Genomic DNA, 21294 nt, shown 5'->3' on the forward strand with positions numbered 1-21294 from the left:
TATTTATAACAGCACATAATGTACGTGAAACAAAACTAAAGGAGTAGTTCCAAAGTTTAGAAAATACAATATGATAGTGTTGATGCAAAGCTGAGCCCCTGAATGGATGTTGATGGATTTCGTCGTAGGCAGATAATGTGGTAAAACATCCTCTGGTGTATTTATAGTCTGAACAGGCTTTACTGGAATCAGTAAATCACAAACTCGGTGCAATAATACACAGCGCACAGACAGTAGTATCTCACCATTATAAATGCCTCGAACAGAAATGCTCGACAACACCCACCCAGTAAACTTGGTTACTGTGTAAAAATAATTGCTTGCAGACATTAACCCGCAGAGAATAACTCTGCAATTCTCCTCAGAACTGATCGAAGTGCTTTCGGTTTATGAGCAGTTTACTCTCGCCACTGTCATGTAACCCACTGCAGGAACAGCTGTTTACAGGAGAATAGCTCAGATGAACCCACGCTACGCTGCACGTACAGCACCAAATGTCCAACACAGCGATGCACTTAAAATACTGTATATTTCCAGATATTTTCCTGATCCAAAGCAGAGCTAAGGATTTATTTATTTATTTATTTTTACTAGCTGGCCAGAAAGACCAAATGTATGATAATGATAAGGAAATAGTCGCACAACGCCTCTTGCGCTCGCTGACGCACAGCACTGTGATGTTTGCATGCAGGACTCTGGCAGATGTGGATAAGGACGGTCAGCTGCGAGCCGAGGAGTTCATTCTGGCCATGCACCTGGTGGACATGGCTAAAACCGGTCGCCCTCTACCTCTATCACTGCCTCAAGACCTGGTACCTCCGTCTCTCAGGTAACACGCGCAATCACATGTAAGATTATATAAAAAAAATAATAATAATGAAACAAAATCACCAACATTTCTTCATCGTTCTTGTTTCAGAGGAGGGATTAAGCCCAGTGAGCTCGTTAATGGGACGGGGCCCTACATAACTCCCTGTTTAATAGATACGACGGAGACAGAACCCGCACAGAAGAACAAGAGCGGCGGTAAGGCGTTCTGCACGTCGCCTGTTTTGTTGTGTTGTAAAGTCTTCCCCTGCATCACCGTGCCGCTGCCTCCCTCCACCCGTCAGTGTCCTTTGAGGACAAGCTGAAGGAGAACTTCGTACGAGGCAGCGCTGAGCTGGAGAAGCGACGGCTGGCCCTGGAGGAAGAACAGAGGAAAGAAAGGGAGAGGAGAGAGAAGGAGGAGAGGGACGCTCAGGAACGGAGGGAGAGGGAAGCCCGGGAGCTGGAGAACCGGAGGAGGCTCGAGGAGGAGAGGCGGCTGGAGAGGCAGAGGGAGATGGAGAGACAAAGGGAGGAGGAGAGACTGAGAGAGTTGGAGAGGAAAGAGGTGAGCTGGGGGCGGCTGGGATACACCAAGCATCCGAGCGGATCGCCACGTCTGCTGACTGACTTTTCACTTTCAGGCTGCAAAGCAGGAGATGGAGCGCCAGCGGAGGGAGGAGTGGGAGCGCGGGAAGAAAGAGGAGCTGGGCAAGAAGAAAGAGGGGGAGCAAGAAGAGATCTCTCGACTGAGAGCAAAAAAGAAGAGCCTGGAGCTGGAGCTACAGGCCGTGGTGAGGCTTTGCCGGCCATGATGAATACGCATACTTAATTTTACTCTTTTAATCAATATCATGACATCAGTTGCTTGGTCTCGCAGGGCAACAAGCACAAGCAGATCTCAGACCGACTCCGTGACGCTCAGAGCAAGAGGCGGATTCAGAAGGCAGAGGTGGACCTCATCAATCAGAAGAGAGACACACGCATTGCTGAGATTAACACACTGCAGCTTGAGTTTGAGGTTAAAAGACGAGTTTTCTCTGGGCTTCTGCCCCCTCTCTTTGCATAGGGACTATTAACTTGACCGTGTGTCTTCTTGTTTGCGTTAGGACTGGCAGAGGAAGCTCTCACAGCTTGTTCCAGAACAACAGAGGCTGAGTGAGAAGCTCCGCAGCATGAGCCTCAACAAATTCTCCTGTGGGTGGCAAACGTCTGCTTTCACAACGCGCAGATTCCATATTGTGTCATGAATCTCTGACCTTTGATCTCTGCTTCGTAGCGGTGACTTTGAGCTCCATGACCGGGAGCGTGGCAGAGAAGGGCGTGACCTGCCGGAGGCTGAAGGACCAGCTGGATATTCTGGAAAAAGAGACAACAGACAAACTTTCTCAGATGGAGCAGTACAACAAGGAGCTCACGGTCAGTAGTCAGCGTAGTCCAGGAAACAGAGCATGATTAACCCTCAGGCATCTGTTTAATTACCACCCTCTTGTAACCTTAGCGGACAAAAACGTCCATGTCCAAAAACTGCTACAAAAACTTAACTGATTCATATTTTTTTCAGATTTTTTCTGCATAAATCTCTTAGACCACGTATATATGGCTTTGAATACAGACACACAGACACACCTTAAAATAGCCTGCAAAGCGCAATAACACAAGCATAAAAATGAATGAAATAAACATTTTATGCACAGGCCCTATAACGAGGAAACTGATTTTAGTGTTGAACAATAAAAATGACACATTTTGGGGCAGTGTTTAGTTCGGTGTGTAGAGCGCTCGCCCCGGGTGTTGAGGCTGCAGTCCTCCCTGCAGGCGCCGCCGGCTCAGGTCCCGCACACGGCAGCCTTTCCTGCATGTCATTCAACGCCTCTCTGCCTCCCCGCTTCCTGTCATTATACACTGTGCTGTAAATTAAAGGCTGAAAAGCCCAAAAATATATTACAAAAAAAAAGAGAAATTTGACTGATTTGAAAAAAGTGCTCCAGCCCCCCAACACCAGCTTTATGGAAAATAGCTAATTTTTTTCTGTGACTTCAAGTGATCAAACTGGCATTTAAAGGCTTAAAATCTATTTTCACATGGGTTAAAATCTATAATGTTTTTATTATTTCAGAATTGTGTAGTGATAGACTTACAAAATGCCACATGCATTAACACATCTAAAATGACAGCCAAATGAAGAGGAATTGTTTTGCCTAAATGGACAAAAATGTCCCTAAGGTTGCCTGAGGGCTCATACATGTCTCAGAGGACAGTCAAAGTTGGTCCAGGACCAGCAGGTCACTACTAAGCAGAAAGACGTGCATGTAGATTTATAACTGGTAGGTTACAGATAATATATAGATAAAGGGCTTGTAGATTCTTTTCTCACGTTGGCTGTTGTGAAACCTCTGAACATAAACTTCTAGTCAGAAGTTTGGACACACCTCATTCAGTACAGTGAGCAGACTTGTGACATTTTCACAGTACATACATCAGTGTAGCAAAATACAGCATTTCTTAAAGAATGATTCCAGCCAGACATTTAGTCTGGTAGTTTTTCTTGTCCTTCACTGCTGGCTTTTTTCTAACAAAGGAGTTTGACACTTAAAGCGCTGCTATTAAATCTTGTTCAACTGGTTACAGTGACTCTAAAGTTTCATCCTTCAGGCAAATACAGACTCGACTGTACACCAGCCTGATCATTTAATACCTGTAAAGGATGATGTCAAGGCCTCTCTCAGTCAATCATCAGTGTGGTTCTAGTGGTTTCAGCATGAAAAAGCTTTTCTCCTTCTCTCTGTTCTTATTTGCTAACTGCTTTTAAAGCTTTTAACCTCTGTCTTTCTCCTTTCTTCCTTCTCTTCTTGCCACTACCTGGATGTCTCCCTTACTCGTGCTTCTCTTTCCTTCATGTCCTATTTCTTTTGTTATCTTCTGGTCCCCTTTCTCTTTTCGCACATATTTCATTTTTTATTTTCACCCTCTGTCTGTCCCATCCTCATGCTGTGTTTCATAGCTTGGGGACATGGACGACTGTGTCCTGCGAGGCCTTCTGTCTCTGCTGGCCTGCCTCAGCCAGCTCTTCCTCCTCATCAAGGTTGTCCCTCTTCCTCTCATCGCCTCCTCTCCGTAATCTTTTCCTTCACCCCCTCCTTATTAATATGTTATTTTTTTCATCTCACCTCTTGTCTTCCCTGAGGGCCCGACCTTCCATCTTTTTTCCTCTTCACCCCGTGCGTCGTTTCAGTCGGTTGCTTCATCCTCACTTTTGACTCGTTTTTAAATGCCGCCCCGTGTTTGCACCATGTCTTCCTTTGTTTTTGTTGTCTCTCTCTGTGAGATTTGTTCTAGACTGTGTTTTCTGTATAAACAGGATGCGCCCTGAGGGTAAAACACACACACACACACACACACACAAACACAGAAAAGACCTAACCTGCACAGTTTCGTTGTTAGAAAGCGTAAAATGAAAATACAAATGTCTGCATGTTTCTGTGAATGGCTGACAGTTTGCCAGTGAACGCACACACAGTCCTGCATGTAGAGGCTTTTTAAAGATGTGGGAATCAAATCCAATATTTCACCTTGGTTGCTCCAGAATGTGGAGTCGGACAATGGCAGTTATTTTAGAGAGATCTTTGCATGTGTCCTTTAGGAGCTGAGGGAGAAGCAGGTGAGGCAGCAGGCTGTCCTGGACGACCTGCACAGAGTCAAAGAGGAGAAACTGAGGGAGCTGCAGAGACGACAAGATGAGGAGAGAGAACGGAGGAAGAGGGAGGAAGAGGAGGCGGCCAGGTGAATAAGCATGTGACTTATATTTGTGTTGGTGTCATGCAGCAGAATATTTCCGATCATCCGTCACATGACTTTAATTTAGACTTTAATTCGTTGCCCACAGACGAGCAAAGCTGGAGCAGGAGAGGAGAGAGCAGGAGCGGCGGGAGCAGGAGAAGAGGGAGAGGGAGGAAGAGGAGGCGCGGCAAAGGAGGCTCCTGGAGGAGCAGAGGGCCAGACTGAGGGAGGAGGAGGAAAAGGAGGCACAGGCTCGCCTCCGAGCGGCCCAGGAGAAGGCTCAGGAAGAGGAGAGGAGGAGGAGGGAGGAAGAGGAGGAGAAGGAGAAGAAGAAGAGGGAGGCAGAAGAGGAGAGGAAACGGAAAATAGTGGAGGAGGAGAAGAGAAGGAAAGAAGAGCAGGAAAGAGGAGGACAGCAGCCGGTACCCAAGCTAACTCCTTACAGAGCCCTGTACTCCTTCACTGCCCGCAATGCTGATGAGCTGAGTATAGACGCAGACTGTCTTATAGAGGTACAAGGCACACACTCACTGTCAATACATTGTTTTTTCAGTAATGGTATTCATTGTATTATCACTTAAAAATGTGTTGTTGATAATAATAATTAGAAGAAGAACAATGTATTTGTATCTTACTTAACAATAAAATAGAGTTTTTACATCCATGTCTTATCTACTGGTAGATATAATAACATACTGTCATTGCTAACGGTGATTAGCATCACTACTCAGCTATATTATTTTATTTTAGACAGAAAAGTTACTTAGATAGTTATATGTTACCCTTATTTCTGCCATGTAAAATAAAATAACTAAACATATTTTAGTTTAAATAATATTTATACATACATGAAGTCTGTGCTTTTTATATCTACTTTATGGTTAGCCAGCATTAACTAGTTGCATTGTAGGTTCAGCTACATAGCTTATTATGTTAGCATTAGCAAATAATTTGCATAGCTTACAGAAATAGGTTAATAGATAAATGATAAATGAATTATTATTTGATAGATATACTTCAAATTTAATACATTGTGATTGCTTAATTTATTTTTGTTGTTTAGCTGCTAACCAAAACATAGTGAGGTTACAGTTCTATACTTAATGTGGGCCTAAAGTGCAGGCTTTCAGCTTCAATTTAAGGGTAGTCACATCCACATTGGTGGCAGAGTGGAGGAATTACATCCATTTAGATGTGTCACTAAAAGTATTCTTCTCATCTTTATTTCTTAATCTTTAATGCAAATTATACATAATCTGAAATTGACTGATGGAGTTCGATTTATATTGCACGCTAAGGTGGACAGTGGAGTGTGTTAAGTAATCAATAAAAGCTCACTGGAGAAGAAGAAACGTGTGGCATAAACAGGCTGTTACAGAACTGAATGAACTAAATAATGAAACAGAGACAGTCACATTAAAATAAGAAGATGTCAAAAACAAAATGAGCAAGCAGCTGATGGCGACGATGGCAATCGTTAAAGTGACTGAAACACAGACATTTATGATTATTCACACATCACTGAACCACCGTGACGTGTTTGTGTGATGGGTGTCTAAACACAATAATTGTGTGTTGGTACTTTGCAGCAGTGTAATTGCCCCCGATTGGTCCAAAAGACCAATGCAGGAAGTGAACAACATGTTTACGTTTATCACCTTGTTGTGTAAGATTGAGTGCGATTAAAGTGTGCTTTCCATGATGCAGGTGGATGAGCACACCGTCGGCGAGCCTGGCTGGTTGTGCGGGAGTTACCGCGGAAACAGGGGCTGGTTCCCCCAGAGTTACGCAGAGAAATGTCCTACCCCCTTCACCGGTGAGACGGCCCCTTCTTCACCTGGGAAAATGTCCTGTGTGCCACCACCTCTAAACGCAAGGTAACACGAAGCACAATGAGACATTTTCTGGGGCGTTTGTTCCTCTGAACTGAAGATAGAACAGTTTGGAGCTCTTTTTGCTTACTCCTAGTTCGTAACAGTTGTGATTTATATCGCAACACTGGTGCTTTAAGTCTTTTGCCAGGTCCCACCCTAATATTTTGTCCCTCCTATTTTATCCAGAGTCCCTGTGGTAGAAGAAACAGATGATAACGCTGTTCCTGCCCAATCAGAGGCTCCACAGGTAAGGAGAGCTTGACTGATGCTGTTAACGCTCCTAAAGGACACATACACCTTTCACTGACCTACTTCTGCAGCGAAATCCTGCAGTTTTGTTGCTGTGTCGGTTTCAATATAATATTTAACACTCTGGAGGAAGAAATGTTCTCTCCGGGAAAAATATGAGACTTATATGCTTTATGCTAACTCTATTCTTCTTACTATGTTTATAGTCTTGGTGTATTGTGATAGCAAACTCTGACAGGGTAATGAGCAGTAAACATTAAATACAGTTTAGACTGATGGGAAAGTCGTTGGTATCAGGATAGTGGATGGTGGCATTAGATAAAATCTTATTAAAAATGATAAATGATCCTTCTTGTTAACTCTAATTATTTAAGACTGATCAAAGGGACGCAGCGACTGCATGACTACATACTATCAATATGCCATTTAGAAGAGAGCATTTCATTTACATACTTCTTCTGTCGTCTGACTCTGAAACTGGAGATTGATTCTTGACATTTACTTGGTTTGCTGTGGGCGCAATGATGTGTGGTGTCGTATATCTTGGCCACAAACTTGCTTTGGCAGGAGCAGAAGTAGGTCTAGATGTGGTACAGTGACTGCTGCTGACACACACACACACAAACACACACACAGACTGCATATTTATAACTTGGCTCTGTTGGGAATTCTTCTCTCTGCCTCTCTGTGGGTCACACAGACGTTTACAGATGTCCATCTTCTATTAGATAACATTAGTGTTAGTAGGGCTTCCATTTGTAGGTTATGTCTCATGGCCTTAAAGTCAAATGCAGTTAGCCACGGTTGCAATTGTGACATCTCAAGTGGCTCTATAGAAAATAAAATAAATAAAAGAGCATGGCGGCTGATGTTTTGGTTACTGATCGGCGGCACCTTTCTCCTCCTCTAACGTCAGTCTTCGGCTGCTCTGCTGGCTCGAGCCGTGTCTTCGTGGTCAGCCACGTCCGACGCTCACCTCAGCCTTTCCTCCGGAGCGGGTGACGCCATCACGTCGCTGCTGAGCTTCTCGCAGGGCGACGTCATCAGTGTGCTGCAGCAGAGGGACGACTGGTGGCTGGGACAGCTCAACGGGACGCAGGGGTGGTTCCCCAAAAGTTATGTCGCTTTGGAGACGGGAGGCAGTACAGAGTAGGAACACACACGTTAAAGCGCAGACATATACAGCTCCGTGCTGCCAAATATTTGTTGACATTAAGACTCAATTCCTCATGTGTTGCTCCCATTGCAGTGTGGATGCATTTGACACATCAGACTCTGTTCAGCTAGAGGGTAAGCACAGTAAAGTAAACTTTATGAATGAAGCCACCTCTTTTAACTGAATGAAGTTGTCATATTAAACGTGACGTTACGGCTGATTAATATGAGTGTGTGCTTTTTCTTTTCTATCCTAACAGAGTATGTGGCCTTGTACACATATGAGAGCCCAGAGGCTGGCGACCTGACGTTTGTTGAGGGCGATGTTGTCATTTTAACGGAGAGAGAGGGGGAGTGGTGGCGAGGATGCATCGGGGACAAGACAGGAGTGTTCCCCTCCAACTATGTCCGGCCTGTTGAGCCAGAGGTCAGTCTGGCTCTGATGATCATTGAGATATTGTTATCACAGGATCAGGATCCTTTTGTTGTAATGGACGGCTTAATTATTTTTCTAGCAAAGATTTGTCAGCTCATTGTAAACCTGTTTTTACTTTAAATTTTATTATTAATTAAATGTGTAATTTATTTACGCTTTTTTAATGTGCTGCTTTACTAATTACTTCTCCACCACTCCGCAAATTTAGGTGTCAAGACCTGGAGTTTCAAACAAGAAACCTGGTGAGAAATAAACACAGAATATCACTTACACAATAACCAATACTCCCAGAACCTGTTCTGTTATTCTCTTGATGACTTACATGATGTAAATATGTCCTCGTCTCTTTCTGTTGGGTCAACAGAGATTGCCCAAGTTGTCACCACCACTGTGGCACCCACGATATATCAGCTGCATCTGTCTCCAGGCCAGCTGATCGTGATCCTGGCCAAGAACTCCACCGGCTGGTGGCTCGGTGAACTGCAGGTAAGAGCCTCAGGGGCTTTTTTTTTCTTAAGAGCCAAGGATAAAAATAATGTTAGCTCCTAAAAGAACACATTTTTTGGCTCCAAGCGCTGGGGTCACATCCAAGGCCAATTACATCTTAGAGCGCTGTGGAAGCATAATTAATTCATTGTTCTCTTAATTCCAGGTCCCGTTTACAGAGAGGAATATTTAAACAGCCACATTCCAGTCACATTTCCTCCTCCTTATTAATTTCTCATATCTACAATCACGGATAACAAAAGGCTGTATGATAATCATTTAACCATTGAAACGCAGCTCATTCTGTAGATGTGTTTGTCTCTGCTGACTTATTAGATCAGTGCAGAGCTGGTGAGATGTAGACAGGAGTGTGCTGTAAGGTCATTCATCTGCAGTCAGTCCCGTCTTTCTGTTTTGTGCTGAGGCTGCACCTACAGCTCTGGTTACAGCTCGTTTTAGGCTCGGTAATAGGACAGCTGAGTCAAGTTAGTGGGTAAAATTTAAATGAAGTTAAAGCATTCTTTGAGCATGTAGCATTTGTCAGACTGTGCAACGTCCTCGGTAGTTAAGTCAAGCAGAATGACACATTAAGTAGCAATATTTATAGCTACAACTGAGCATTAGTTTGATTTATGGAAACAGTGGATATAAAGAGCCATCACTGTGAATTGCTGTTTGCGCTGCTGGAATCCTGGAGATCTGAAAATCTGACCGACGAAATCGATACGCCGATGAATCTCTGGGTTTTGAATTCAGTACCAGCAGGAGATTGATTGACTCTCAGCGGCTCGTTTTCTCTCCAGGCGCGGGGCAAGAAGCGGCAGAGAGGCTGGTTTCATTCCTCTCACGTCAAGCTCCTGGGTCCCTCCAGCACCAAGTCCTCTCCCTCCCCTCTGCCAGGTGAAGGCTGACGCACTCTGAACGCAACATCCTATTAATGATCAGTTCTCTGTTCGTACTTTTAGTTTAGCTTGTGGATGTGCTGCTGGGGTGAACTGACAAGCAAAATCCAGAATTATGTTAGGGCTACGTTAATCCGAGCTTTTGTTTTTGAAACTGTAAAGAAAATACACTCAGCAGCCATTTAATTAGGTACAGTACTGAAAGCTAATGCATGTTTCATTTATTTAGCTTAGCCCCCTGGTTTTAATGAGTTTGTCAGAATAATAGAAACATGCTTTTGTCATTTAATTTATACAAATATTAAATACCATAACTTTCGTGAAGCTAACATTTTGCATACTTACTGATCTGGAGTAATTATTAATGCATATAACGTAACTTAAATATGAGAAAAAGGCAGAGGTGCTCTTAAACTTCCAGTATCTGTGTGTCTCTAACCTGGAATAAGTGAACTCCTATCAGGAGGTATATAATAGTTTAACATGTTCTCCATCTTAGTTTAGCATGTTAGCAAAGTACGGCTGAATGTTAAGAGCCAGGCGTCTCAAACATTACTGGGAACCAACAAATCTATAAGGTCATACCTGGAATCAGCACGTTAATCCCCGTATGTCTCCCCTGATGTCTCAGTGTGCCAAGTTATCGCGATGTACAACTACACCGCTGCCAATCAGGACGAGCTGAGCTTCTCCAAGGGTCAGCTGATCAGCATCTTAGACAAGACCAACCCTGACTGGTGGAAAGGAGAAGCCAACGGGGTCACGGGCCTGCTGCCCACCAATTACGTCAAGATGACAACAGAGTCAGACCCCAGCCAGCAATGTGAGTAAACCTCATGCCTCATTCTCCTGGAGGCAGCAGTGAAAGAAAATCAATAATGCACTTATTGTGAAAATGCTTCTGGTTAGAGAAAATAGAAGAAAAGTCTGTGGGAACACACGGAAACAGGTGAAATGTGTTAACCAGCTACACAAAGAAGCTTCTCTCTTGACTTGACTCACTCCAGGTACGGTAGATTCCATGTCAGAGCATGGAGGCGCTGACGGTAAGATCCTAACAGCTGGTTCTGAAAATCATTGAGGGAACTGGTCATTGGTGGACGTTGCACTTAAAAGGCCTGATTCTACACATACAATGGGACATTTCCTCTAATCCAAACATCAGCTAAACGTATCAGGCCTTTTAAATATCTCTGTAAGGATTGCACAAGAGTTTCAAAAATCATTTAAACGAACAGTTTGACATTTCAACTTTGTTTCTTTAGAGTTAGAGTAGAAGTTCCACATTTCGCATTAAAAGCATTAAATCATTATCATAATAAAGTAGAAGTTTCTGCACAAAAAACTGCATTAACATATTCCCAGAAATGTCAAACTATTCTTTTAACACATATTGCTGACGAATCAATGGGTCAACAAAACTGAACAATCAATGATGAGTGTCAAATTAAACGCGCACTTTTGTGATAATAATTTCAATCAGATTTCTGGAAACAGAAGCTTCATTTTCTCTGACATGTCCAATGCAGTCGTAAACACTGTGAAGGCGGCGATTCCACTCGCGCATATATTCACTGCTCATTCGCAGGAAGCTGGTCTGCAATTTTAAAAAGGTTTGAATTAGTATTCATACCTCCCAGCAGCAGATGCCTGTTAACACGAGTGAACACGCCGGGATGTTTAATGAGGTTGTTAAAACCAAAGACACAGCGAAGCTTTAATTCCGATCAACATTCTCCCCCAACTACACACGAGCTCTGTGCTTCATAACAGGGATAAAGTGTAAGAACTTACCCTCATGCTCCGGCTGATGTGATTAGTAATAACATTTACATTTCCAGAAATGCATTATTAATGCACCTGCATGTAAGAGTCCGGCATTAATATTCAAACTATATTAACGTCTGCTGTCTCCGTCTCTCCTTCATCTCACTCGCCCCCCCCACCCATTCCCCCTCCCCTCCCGCTCCCCCACGTCATCTGTTTTTTTTCCTTCTTCTGTAGGACAGTAATGCTGGCTTTCCTCTCTCCTCCTCCACCTCTTCCTCCTCCTCTTCTCTCTCCCCTCCTCTGCGAATCCGAATTGCCCTGTCGCGACAGGAAGCCCAGCTGCCAGCGAGAACAACCCACCTCTGCACTTTCCACTTCACTCGTTTAGGACTTCTGTTCTCCTCTGTTACAGTCCCCGTTTGCCTCTCACCTGCTCCCCTTTAAATTTATTCCCCCGTCTTTCCCTAATAGGCATTAATTCCTCACCCCTCGCTCTCTCCTTTCCCCCCCCCCTAACTAATTGAGGGAGCAAGGCAGAGGCAGCGTGACATGAGAAGCTTTTGTCCCTCTGAAGCATGGAAAGTGTAGTTTTTGCTGAAGATAAAGGGAAATACATAGAACAATAAGTATTTGGTTAAACGGTGTGGAAAATAATATGTAAGTGGCATCAGACTGAAGTTTAGTTTTTCTAAATTAAAGCTATGAGTTAGTACTATAATGTTTTTTAACAGGGTCACTCATTCTTGCACTAACAACATTAAACCTTGCTAACAATGGACCAATGAGAAGACTCACTGTTGCTTAAATCACCAGATTGCTGCTTGCTTGCTAATGCGTTGCTTGAATTCTACTTAATTGTGATCTTATTATTGAATTCTTATGCACCATTTACTAATACTTCCAAGTGTTTAAACTCATCCTGTACCAAACTGTGACATCACCAGCAAAGAAACAATTAGCGGCCGACAAGAGTAGATGCAGAGACACCACTCCGCCGACATTTACATTCGACTTTTGCCAAGTTTGAACCTCAGAGACTTGAACTACCAGCCGAGTCTTCCACTGCTCTCTCGCTCTTTCAACATTCGCTATTCATTCACACCTATGCAACCATTCTGGAGCGGGCGCTCCACCATGAAAAGGTGCTTTATTTTATCTTTCGAATGAGTGGTAGCGGTGTCATCGGCGTCACTTGTTACGTTCATGTACTACGACGTGCCTCACTCTGTGCATTGAATGTAAATAGAAACATCATAGGACTGATAATAAAGGGAGATTTTAACATGTCGCCGTGCGTTTTTTGACCCCAGTGCCCCCTTAAATGACGGGAGAGTGTTTGTGTTTGCCGTTCACATGCTCGTGCGCGCGTGCCCGCGTGTTTGTTTGCATGCGCGTGGGTGTGTGCGGTGCAGGGTGCGCCGACCTGATGACGCTGGACACGATGACCCCCCAGGAGAGGAAGAGACAGGGTTACATTCATGAGCTCATCCAGACCGAGGAGACGTACCTGGAGGATCTGGAGCTGGTGCTGGATGTAAGGAAGCAGATGCAGCAGAAGCTTTTTTTTTTTTCTGCAATTTGAAAAGCGCGGTTTACTAATTACTTACCTTTCTGTCTCTTTCAGGTCTTCCACAAGCCCATGTCTGAGTCGGGCCGTTTGACAGAAGCAGAGATGGCGGTCATCTTTGTCAACTGGAGAGAGCTGATTATGTGCAACACCAAACTCCTCAAGTACGTCCCACATACAATATCTTTATTCCTCTTCTTTACCAATATCTGTTCTATTTTCTCTCAATGTCTCAGCACCATATTAGCTAAGTATTGTACAGCAAACTAAGAAAATTGTTAAGATTTTGCACTTTAAAACAATCAAAACCTACTTGTCATGACTTTTTCTCTTTGGTTGTGTTTTATACTTGATGATTTACGTCTTCACCATCTGTGTGCCAGGGCGCTGCGTGTCCGTAAAAAGATGGGAGGAGAGAACATGCCCGTTCAGCTCATAGGTGACCTGTTGGCTTCGGAGCTGGCGCACATGCAGCCCTACATCCGCTTCTGCTCCTGCCAGCTCAACGCTGCCGCGCTGCTGCAGAGCAAAACCCACAACCAGCCCGACTTTAAAGACTTCCTCAAGGTACGAGACGACGGATGGCGTAGAATCACGTCACGGACGGAAGGCGGATGGTTCCAGTTACAGCTCTTTTTCTATTTGTCTCCTCTTGAGCAGAAGATAGCCACCAACTACCGCTGTAAAGGAATGCCGCTGTCCAGCTTCCTGCTGAAGCCCATGCAGAGGATCACACGCTACCCTCTCCTCATTAAGAACGTATGTGGAAAATGTCTCGTTTTTTTGATGAAATATCATTCCCAAACCACCCGTTCACTTTTCATCGATCTCTCGTTCAGATCTTGGAGCACACCCCGGATGAGCACGCAGACCGCGGCCCTCTGAGAGAAGCTTTGGAGCGAGCCGAGGAGCTGTGTTCTCAGGTCAACGAGGGGGTCAGGGAGAAGGAGAACTCAGACCGGCTCGAGTGGATACAGAGCCACGTCCAGTGCGAGGGGCCTATAGAGGTAAACGAGCTCAGACACGTCACGTCTTTACACTCACCGGTGCGTTTTCAGTCAGGACATGTGAAGGTTAATCTCCTCAAAAACGCTGCTTACGTTCGCTCTCAGCCAAGTCTTCCGTTCTCCCGTCTTTCTTCCAGCACTTGGTCTTCAACTCGCTGACTAATTGCCTCGGGCCTCGCAAGCTGCTCCACAGCGGCCGACTGTACAAAACCAAAAGCAGCAGAGAGCTGTGGGCTTTCCTCTTCAGCGACTTCCTCCTCCTCACACACAGTGCCAAACCCTTCTCCTCCTCAGGAGTCGACAAGCTATTCAGCCCCAAGACCAGCATACAGCTCAAGATGTACAAAACGGTAAGCTGGAGGCTTTTCTCCAGGCCAGGAATATGAATTCCTTCACAGATTTAAAATATTAATTGCTTTGCTAAGAAATAATGCACACATGAGCCCTGAGGTGCTTCACACCTGTTAAAAGTCAGAACTTTCTGATTAATGATTTAGAGCATGAAAGCATACATACATTTAACAACTGAGTTGGAATATCTTACCAGAATGATTTTAATTAAGCTGAAGAAATATAGTTCTTGTACACGTAGCCACTGTTTCCCTCCTCTTGGCATTAATCTGCATGACGTTCTTTTTCCGCTCCAGCCGCTGTTTCTGAATGAGGTTCTGGTGAAAATGCCGCCCGACCCATCCAGCGATGAGCCGCTCTTCCACGTCTCGCACATCGATCGAGTCTACACGCTCAGAACAGAAACTCTGAATGAGAGGTATGCATGTATACACAGATACTGTGCTGCATGCATACTGTGTGCAAAAACGGCCTCATCACATTGTGTAAAACGTGTTTTCGCTGCCTTGCCAGGACAGCGTGGGTCCAAAAAATCAAAGCGGCATCTGAACATTTCATAGAGACAGAGAAGAAAAAGAGAGAGAAGGCTTACCAAGGTAAACGCAACCACACATACAGTACAGTACATATACTACGTGTGTGTAAACTACGGTATGTGTGACATCATAATAAATAAGCATCATCTATACTCTCAGAATAATACAATTTCTTGATTGGAGCCATTATTGTAACATATTCTTAAAAGCAAATAAAGCAAGGTAAAGCATATAAAGCAAACCAATTCATGTTATTTGCAAGATTATTGTTTTTTTATCTGTATGTGGCCGAGCACAACTTTATGATACACTGCACACAATGACACCATCATTTGTGAGATGCTTTGCAGCCAGTAAAAAAATAAATAATAAATCAATTATCTCTAGTAATTGTCACACCATGCAATTTATAGATAAATGTATCCTTTCTCTATACACATTAAAAGTGCATTGACAATTATCTGAATTAATATTAGGTGTATTTTGTCCACGCGTTGTTATCGGCTGTAACAAACAGCAAAACGTGGGCTGTGTTTTCCAGCATCATGTTACAGCTTTGTGTTTCCTTTTTAGCTCGTTCTTTAAAGACCAGTGGAATTGGCCGACTGCTGGTAACTGTCATTGAAGCCCAGGAGCTCAAGGCCTGCAAGCCCAATGGTGAAGCCCTATGATGAGATGAACCTCTGCTTTAGTAGAATCCTCATTGTGTAATAAAAAAAAAATCTTAGTTTAAATAAAACCTTACAATTTCTCCTCAGGCAAGAGTAATCCATACTGTGAGCTAACAATGGGAGCTCAGTGCTACACTTCCCGGCCGATCAGCGACACCCTCAGCCCCAAGTGGAACTTCAACTGCCAGTTTTTTATCAAAGACCTCTACCAGGACGTCCTGTGCATCACTGTGTTTGAGAAAGACCAGTTTTCACCAGATGGTCAGTAGACGAGACACACACTTCGTGCACACAAATATGAATTATTGTTTTGTGTCCAATTTGTTCAGAATAAAGAGAGCACACCAGGTTCTTTTTAAAGTGATTCATTCTCCTTCCCATGAAAGACAAAGATGTAGTTGTAATACCCACTAGTAGATCATCGTATAGGATGAATACGGTAGTTTCTATATTGGCATACATGTTGTTCAGCGTGTCACAAAGACATACCAGTACGGAAATGTCAAACACTCCTTAGACAGAGACCTATAGACCTACAGCTGGGTCTATAGGTCTAGAAACAACAGCATTAATGTATCTCCTTTTAAGTCAGGCATCTATTTTATGTCAGAAAAACACATTTATACACTGTAATATATATGTGGTATCATTATCCTCTTCAAAAATCCAATTAGCCAGGCTGTATTATAATCTGAAAACTATTACTACTGAATAACGGGTTTTCTTTCTCTTTAGATTTTCTGGGTCGCACTGAGGTTCCCGTGGCAACCATAAAGAAAGAGATGGAGAGCAAAGGAGCAGCAAATCGTCGGCTGCTATTACATGAAGTCCCTACTGGAGAAGTTTGGGTCAAACTCGACCTACAGCTTTATGAGCCGACCAAATGAAGGAAACACACACACACACACACACACACACACACACACACCACTTCATTTTATATTAAAGGAGAACATTAACACACCTTAAGTGCCCATTAATACCATTGCACATTATGCCACAAATAGTCTGGATTTTACACTCACTGCCCTCAGTCTGCCATGAATCATCCAGACACTTCTGTAGTGACCTCAAACCAAATGAATGTGAACATAACTGACTATATTTTCTTATTATCCACATGTAAACACTATCTGACAAACTAATAATGGAGTATGCAGACGCACATCACACGCCCAGGAAATCCTACAGCTAAACAGTCACACACTGCCTCACAGAGCTATTGCACACTGTATAATGTAATTAAAGTGCAACCCTATGTTGTAATCATGGGGGTTCATGTTCAACATGCTATGAAATCCTGAAAATAGCACCAATAAAATGTATAGACGGTCATTACATTTCTGTGTTGTGGTCTTATGTCACACCATCATATTCCTGGTTTTCAGTCATCGTGCAAAACCAAACTTTTAACAAACATTGTGAGGTAGTTAGAGTAAAGGTAAAGACACATACAGTACATGTGGATTTTATTTGGATGTGGGCAATGAAAGTTGCTGTAAACTTGCTGCTTGTTGGCGACATCCACATCTGGAGAACCAGCAGCTGGACTGATGGCACCTTCCATCTGTTGTGGCAGATACACTGATGTGGTGTTTTACAGTGTTTAGCCTGAATGAGATGCATTTAAAAGAAAAAAAAAAAAAAGAATGAGTTAGATCACACTGTTACTATGAATAGTGCAGTGTCATTCAAAAATAAAACTCATACCTGCTAGACATCGTAAGCTCACTCTCATCCTTCAGTGGAATTTTTATGGATGCTGAGACCGGGCGATTAGATGAGGCCTGTAGGAGTTTGATGACCTGAGACGTCACAGACTCACTTAGAGGACGGCTGCTCCGAGGTACTTTCTCTACTTTTCTCTGCGAACATTTACCTACAATACAAGAGAAATTGGTTATTATTTAAAGAGAGAGTCAAAACCATGATATGTAATTAGAGTTTGCAATGATTTTGAGTGTATTAAGTTTAATGTGAGCAAGCAGGAAAGACTACGTAACAGAAATCGACTTTTTATAGATTGACCAGTTCAATAGTCAGTGATTGGAAAACAAAAAAAAAAGAAAACATACCTGCTTCAGTGGACCAAGGTGTTTTCTTTTCCTTTAGTGTTTCCTCTAAATGAAACTGGTCCTTAGAGTCAGGTGTTTTGTGCTGTGAACAGAGCAGTGGGTGTATAAGAGTAACATTTGGGATTTCTATATCTATATTCTTTAGATCTATATATTGTATATCTGTCTTCTATTGGGGAAATAGTTAGTCAACAAAAAAATCACCTTGGAGTTGTGTGTCTTTTTGATGTTCAGAAGAAAAGGATTGTACTCCCTTAAATCATAGGTGTCCAGAAACACACAACCCTGAGAATAAGAGATGATTAACAGTAAGTACAGTAAATAATCATGCCTTGTGTGAGTTTTGTCTGATATTATATCATTAAGCTGTCATGTGATTAATTTAAAGCATTCAATTGAAGCCTGAAACATGAGCTGCAGCATCACCTTGGTGTTGCAGTGCTGTAGGTAGTGGCTGTATAAGCTCTGGCGCCTCTTGGCCTCCGATGGGCTACATCTGGAGACACGTTCCTCCACTCTGTACTGGAGGGGAAACCACACATGCTCGGTCCAGCGCTTGTGGAGCAGCTCCTTCCTCCTCAGCTCTGTTACCTCTCGCTGGTTAAAGAAACACTCCAACTCCTCAATGAAGACACATTTCAAAGTTTTTATTTTCACTTTTCATGATAACATAAATGGCAAAATATAGAAAAGTGTCACATCTTACCTTCATAAAACCATTTTCTGTGTTCAGAAAAGGCTGGATTATTTCTTTTACTTGCTGTTTTTCAGCCTCCATTTCGGCCTGAATGGTAATACATGAGGTAAGAGGACTCATCGTGGGTTTGGGCAGGTTTGAGATTGATTGAGTGCAGTACCTGCAGTTGTCTCAGGGAGGTGTGAGGGAGGCAGTTTTCTTTTGGGGCCTGTTCAGCTGCAGAGGATGAGGCCTCCTTCCTTTTCCATGGTCTTACACATCCACTCCTTGTCCTCGCACTTGGCTGAGATAGTCCCTCTCTGCTCCCTGTAGAGTCTTTCATATCGGCCATGCACTCCTGAAAAACAGTAGTTGTCATTCATTCTAAGTACTTTTGCCCTTGGAATTAATGTTGTATTGGCTGCTTACTGTTTGCTTGCATGAAATATACCATAAATAAAAAATATATATTCTGCCTGCATCTCTTCTTTTGGTACGAATATTTAAACTGTAGATGCCAGAGAGGACTGTGAGCTCTTGGATATCCCAGCCAGAGTTCACAGATGGACCAGACATAATCATGTAGGTGTACAGAAGACTATAGAGGCCAGCACAACGGGCAGTGACGGATCCTGTCACTGCCCGGAAACATGAGCTGCTTCTCGTTGTTACCTAAATACATGTGGTACAAAGGTGGCAATAAACTCTGGCAATTTTTTTCACACGGCTTGGCTGCTTAGGGAAAATATGGCCGACTTATTCCTTGCTGTTCGGAGTCATTTAACCTTAGTTCTAACACCGTGCATTTGTGGATAAGGGTGGCTGCAATATCTTCTGTCACTGACCTCTATACTTATCTTTTCTTAGACTTTGAGATTGCACATATGGTCTAGCTATAACTATATCTGGGCAAGGTGAATAAGGTATTCTCTCTCCGACATATAGCTCCCATTAGAAAACAGACAGAAAACACAAGCTATTTAACACAGTTTAATCTTTTTGAGACGCAGGATAATCCCACAGTAGCACTTTTCTGAACATAACACACAGCCTATCTTCTATTTTGCTCATTTCATTCAGGCTTTATTATTTTCCATGCTAATTAATTCATTAGCAGGTGTGTGAACGGTGAACACACCTGCTGGGACTGTTTTTCTTTATTTAGCTCATTACTCTAGGATACACCATGTGTAAAGGAAATAGGTGATTACTGTAGTAGCTACAATTTGCTGTCTAGGTTTACTGCTATTTAGGCCAAAACATTTTAACACTAAATACAGTATTGTATTAGGTTTTAAAGTCCTTGTCACCATAACAGTATTGTTTCTTACCTGTTTTGTTTTGAGGAATTCGGTGGAAACGGTAGGAAAAAAAAAAAGAAAAACGCCGCAATTAACCAGAGCTTAGGGTGAAATACGACAGACCCTGTGAGCTGTTTAAAGTATGGTGGCTGCTAACTCAGACTGGCTTCAGTTTTCAGGAGCGGCTGTGGCTGACGTGGAGACAGAGGCGAAGACCGAGGAGGAGACGGGAGGACACGGCGGACTTCTCCAGGTGTCCTGCCGTGTGGAGGTTTCTCCGTTGCCATGACGCCGGCACGAGCCAAAACGAGAACGCGCTATGCAAAGATTGTCGGGGCGCACGCGATGCTCACCGCGATGCAAATAAAGTTTCCGCATCGTTTAAAATACGAGAGAAAAGTATGAGTGGCCAATTATTATTATTGTTATTATTATTATTATTATTATGTCTGTTTCCATTTGCTTTGTATCGGTTTCAAATTGTTTCCACGTTGTCTGGCATTTATTTGTGTCTGGACACACTTGGCCACGGCGTTTATCCACTCTAGTAGACGATAAACCAACGATAATCTATTTGTACCCACTGGAAACTAAGATAGCCCCCATGGACACTGAGATTATAAATTCCCAAGAATTCCCTTTAATTAGCATGTGTTATTAGAAAGTGTAATGGGAGCAAATTATACTACTACCACTACAATAATAAAGCAGGAAGAAAACATTTTGAACATTCATTATATTTTTCTTTTACTGCCCTAAAGGGGTTGAGGAAGGTCACCAAGGGGCAAAGGGTTCATGTGCGCGGAGCTCCATCCGGCCTGGAAAGCCTATACTAGAGGTGCAGTGGCCTGCAGGTTAATGCGCCTGTTGACACCTCGGATGCACTCAAGGTGCTTCGCAGAGACTGTAGCTCTACGACACCTGCGGAGAATGAGACTACTTATGTTTGGGAATTAGCTGCGTAGAGACAGGGCAGGGCTTGGCCAGCTCATAACTTGCCTTTTCACAGCTTCCTTTCTTTTCGTCGCCGGGTCCGGGACAGGGGGGATACTTCATGGATTGGTGGACTTCGTTGGCACTGAGTATTGCCCTGCTCTGGATATTCTGCTTCATAGACGGTAGGAGAAGCCTGTCAGCTGAGATTTAGAAGCTTTTAAAGGAACGTAGTAGCGCTGTGTACATCATTATAAACCCATAGACTAGGGAATGTTACAAGTTACTTCATATGTTAGGTTGACCATGCAGAGTAATTTTTTACTTTTTTTTGTTTGTTTTGGTGTTGTTGTTTTTTTGTTTGTTTTGTTTGTTTTTTGTGGGCTGGGGTCCTGGGGTCTTAGCGTGGTTTCTTAGACCACAGTCTTTGTTTAAGTATCGGTTTTGATTATGTATAAATTAGGTTTCGTTTTACGCACGTGTCCCAAATTGGGATTGAATAGAATACAAATGTGCAGTAGATCCCACTTAAACTTTTGGGGTATTAAATATATTTAAATAAATAAAAATAAAACTCAATAATTATTACCCCAATATCCCAATTAATATCCATTTTCCGTCGGGATTAATTAATGTACTCCATCAGTCTTTTTTGAAATTATCCGGACAAACTGCAACACAATTATTTTCATCCGTCCTTTTAAAATGAATGATTTGT

At 43.1% G+C, this 21294-nt stretch overlaps 2 protein-coding genes across 11 annotated transcripts in view; one reads left to right on the forward strand and one right to left on the reverse strand.

Annotated features, from left to right (window-relative positions):
- The window catches only part of itsn2a (intersectin 2a), a 35372-nt gene extending 18441 nt beyond the window's left edge, over positions 1-16931 (forward strand). For 3 of the 6 annotated variants that reach the window (XM_047573856.1, XM_047573855.1, XM_047573859.1), the window contains 31 exons: positions 692-829; positions 920-1026; positions 1113-1375; positions 1452-1601; positions 1688-1828; positions 1917-2004; positions 2087-2226; positions 3812-3892; positions 4451-4590; positions 4694-5099; positions 6295-6464; positions 6648-6708; positions 7627-7859; positions 7960-8000; positions 8126-8292; positions 8510-8543; positions 8666-8787; positions 9591-9687; positions 10321-10512; positions 10697-10735; positions 12872-12993; positions 13084-13190; positions 13410-13593; positions 13687-13785; positions 13866-14033; positions 14171-14383; positions 14681-14802; positions 14898-14980; positions 15494-15577; positions 15679-15852; positions 16327-16931. In XM_047573856.1, coding sequence (XP_047429812.1) covers positions 692-829; positions 920-1026; positions 1113-1375; positions 1452-1601; positions 1688-1828; positions 1917-2004; positions 2087-2226; positions 3812-3892; positions 4451-4590; positions 4694-5099; positions 6295-6464; positions 6648-6708; positions 7627-7859; positions 7960-8000; positions 8126-8292; positions 8510-8543; positions 8666-8787; positions 9591-9687; positions 10321-10512; positions 10697-10735; positions 12872-12993; positions 13084-13190; positions 13410-13593; positions 13687-13785; positions 13866-14033; positions 14171-14383; positions 14681-14802; positions 14898-14980; positions 15494-15577; positions 15679-15852; positions 16327-16478 — 4318 coding nt within the window. In that variant the 3' untranslated portion in view covers positions 16479-16931. The remainder of the gene's footprint in view (positions 1-691; positions 830-919; positions 1027-1112; positions 1376-1451; positions 1602-1687; positions 1829-1916; positions 2005-2086; positions 2227-3811; positions 3893-4450; positions 4591-4693; positions 5100-6294; positions 6465-6647; positions 6709-7626; positions 7860-7959; positions 8001-8125; positions 8293-8509; positions 8544-8665; positions 8788-9590; positions 9688-10320; positions 10513-10696; positions 10736-12871; positions 12994-13083; positions 13191-13409; positions 13594-13686; positions 13786-13865; positions 14034-14170; positions 14384-14680; positions 14803-14897; positions 14981-15493; positions 15578-15678; positions 15853-16326) is intronic. The other 3 variants (XM_047573857.1, XM_047573858.1, XM_047573860.1) reach the window with 3 other exon arrangements.
- A 120-nt stretch (positions 16932-17051) lies between these two features.
- Positions 17052-20045, reverse strand: fam228a (family with sequence similarity 228 member A). 5 transcript variants are annotated; one of them, XM_047573865.1, is made up of 8 exons: positions 19674-20045; positions 18524-18700; positions 18373-18450; positions 18093-18263; positions 17871-17951; positions 17667-17748; positions 17302-17470; positions 17052-17202 (listed from the first exon to the last, which is right to left on the reverse strand). In XM_047573865.1, exons 2-8 carry the CDS (start codon positions 18692-18694, stop codon positions 17061-17063), a joined length of 894 nt encoding a protein of 297 aa, XP_047429821.1. In that variant the 5' UTR covers positions 18695-18700; positions 19674-20045; the 3' UTR covers positions 17052-17060. The 5 variants fall into 5 exon arrangements, with proteins under 5 accessions (XP_047429821.1, XP_047429820.1, XP_047429819.1 ...); XM_047573864.1 differs by having other exon boundaries at positions 18093-18284; XM_047573863.1 differs by having other exon boundaries at positions 18093-18287; positions 19801-20043.
- Between the last annotated feature and the right edge of the window lie 1249 nt (positions 20046-21294).

The sequence above is a fragment of the Mugil cephalus genome, chromosome 21, assembly GCF_022458985.1.
Source record: "Mugil cephalus isolate CIBA_MC_2020 chromosome 21, CIBA_Mcephalus_1.1, whole genome shotgun sequence".
Classification (NCBI taxonomy): domain Eukaryota; kingdom Metazoa; phylum Chordata; class Actinopteri; order Mugiliformes; family Mugilidae; genus Mugil; species Mugil cephalus.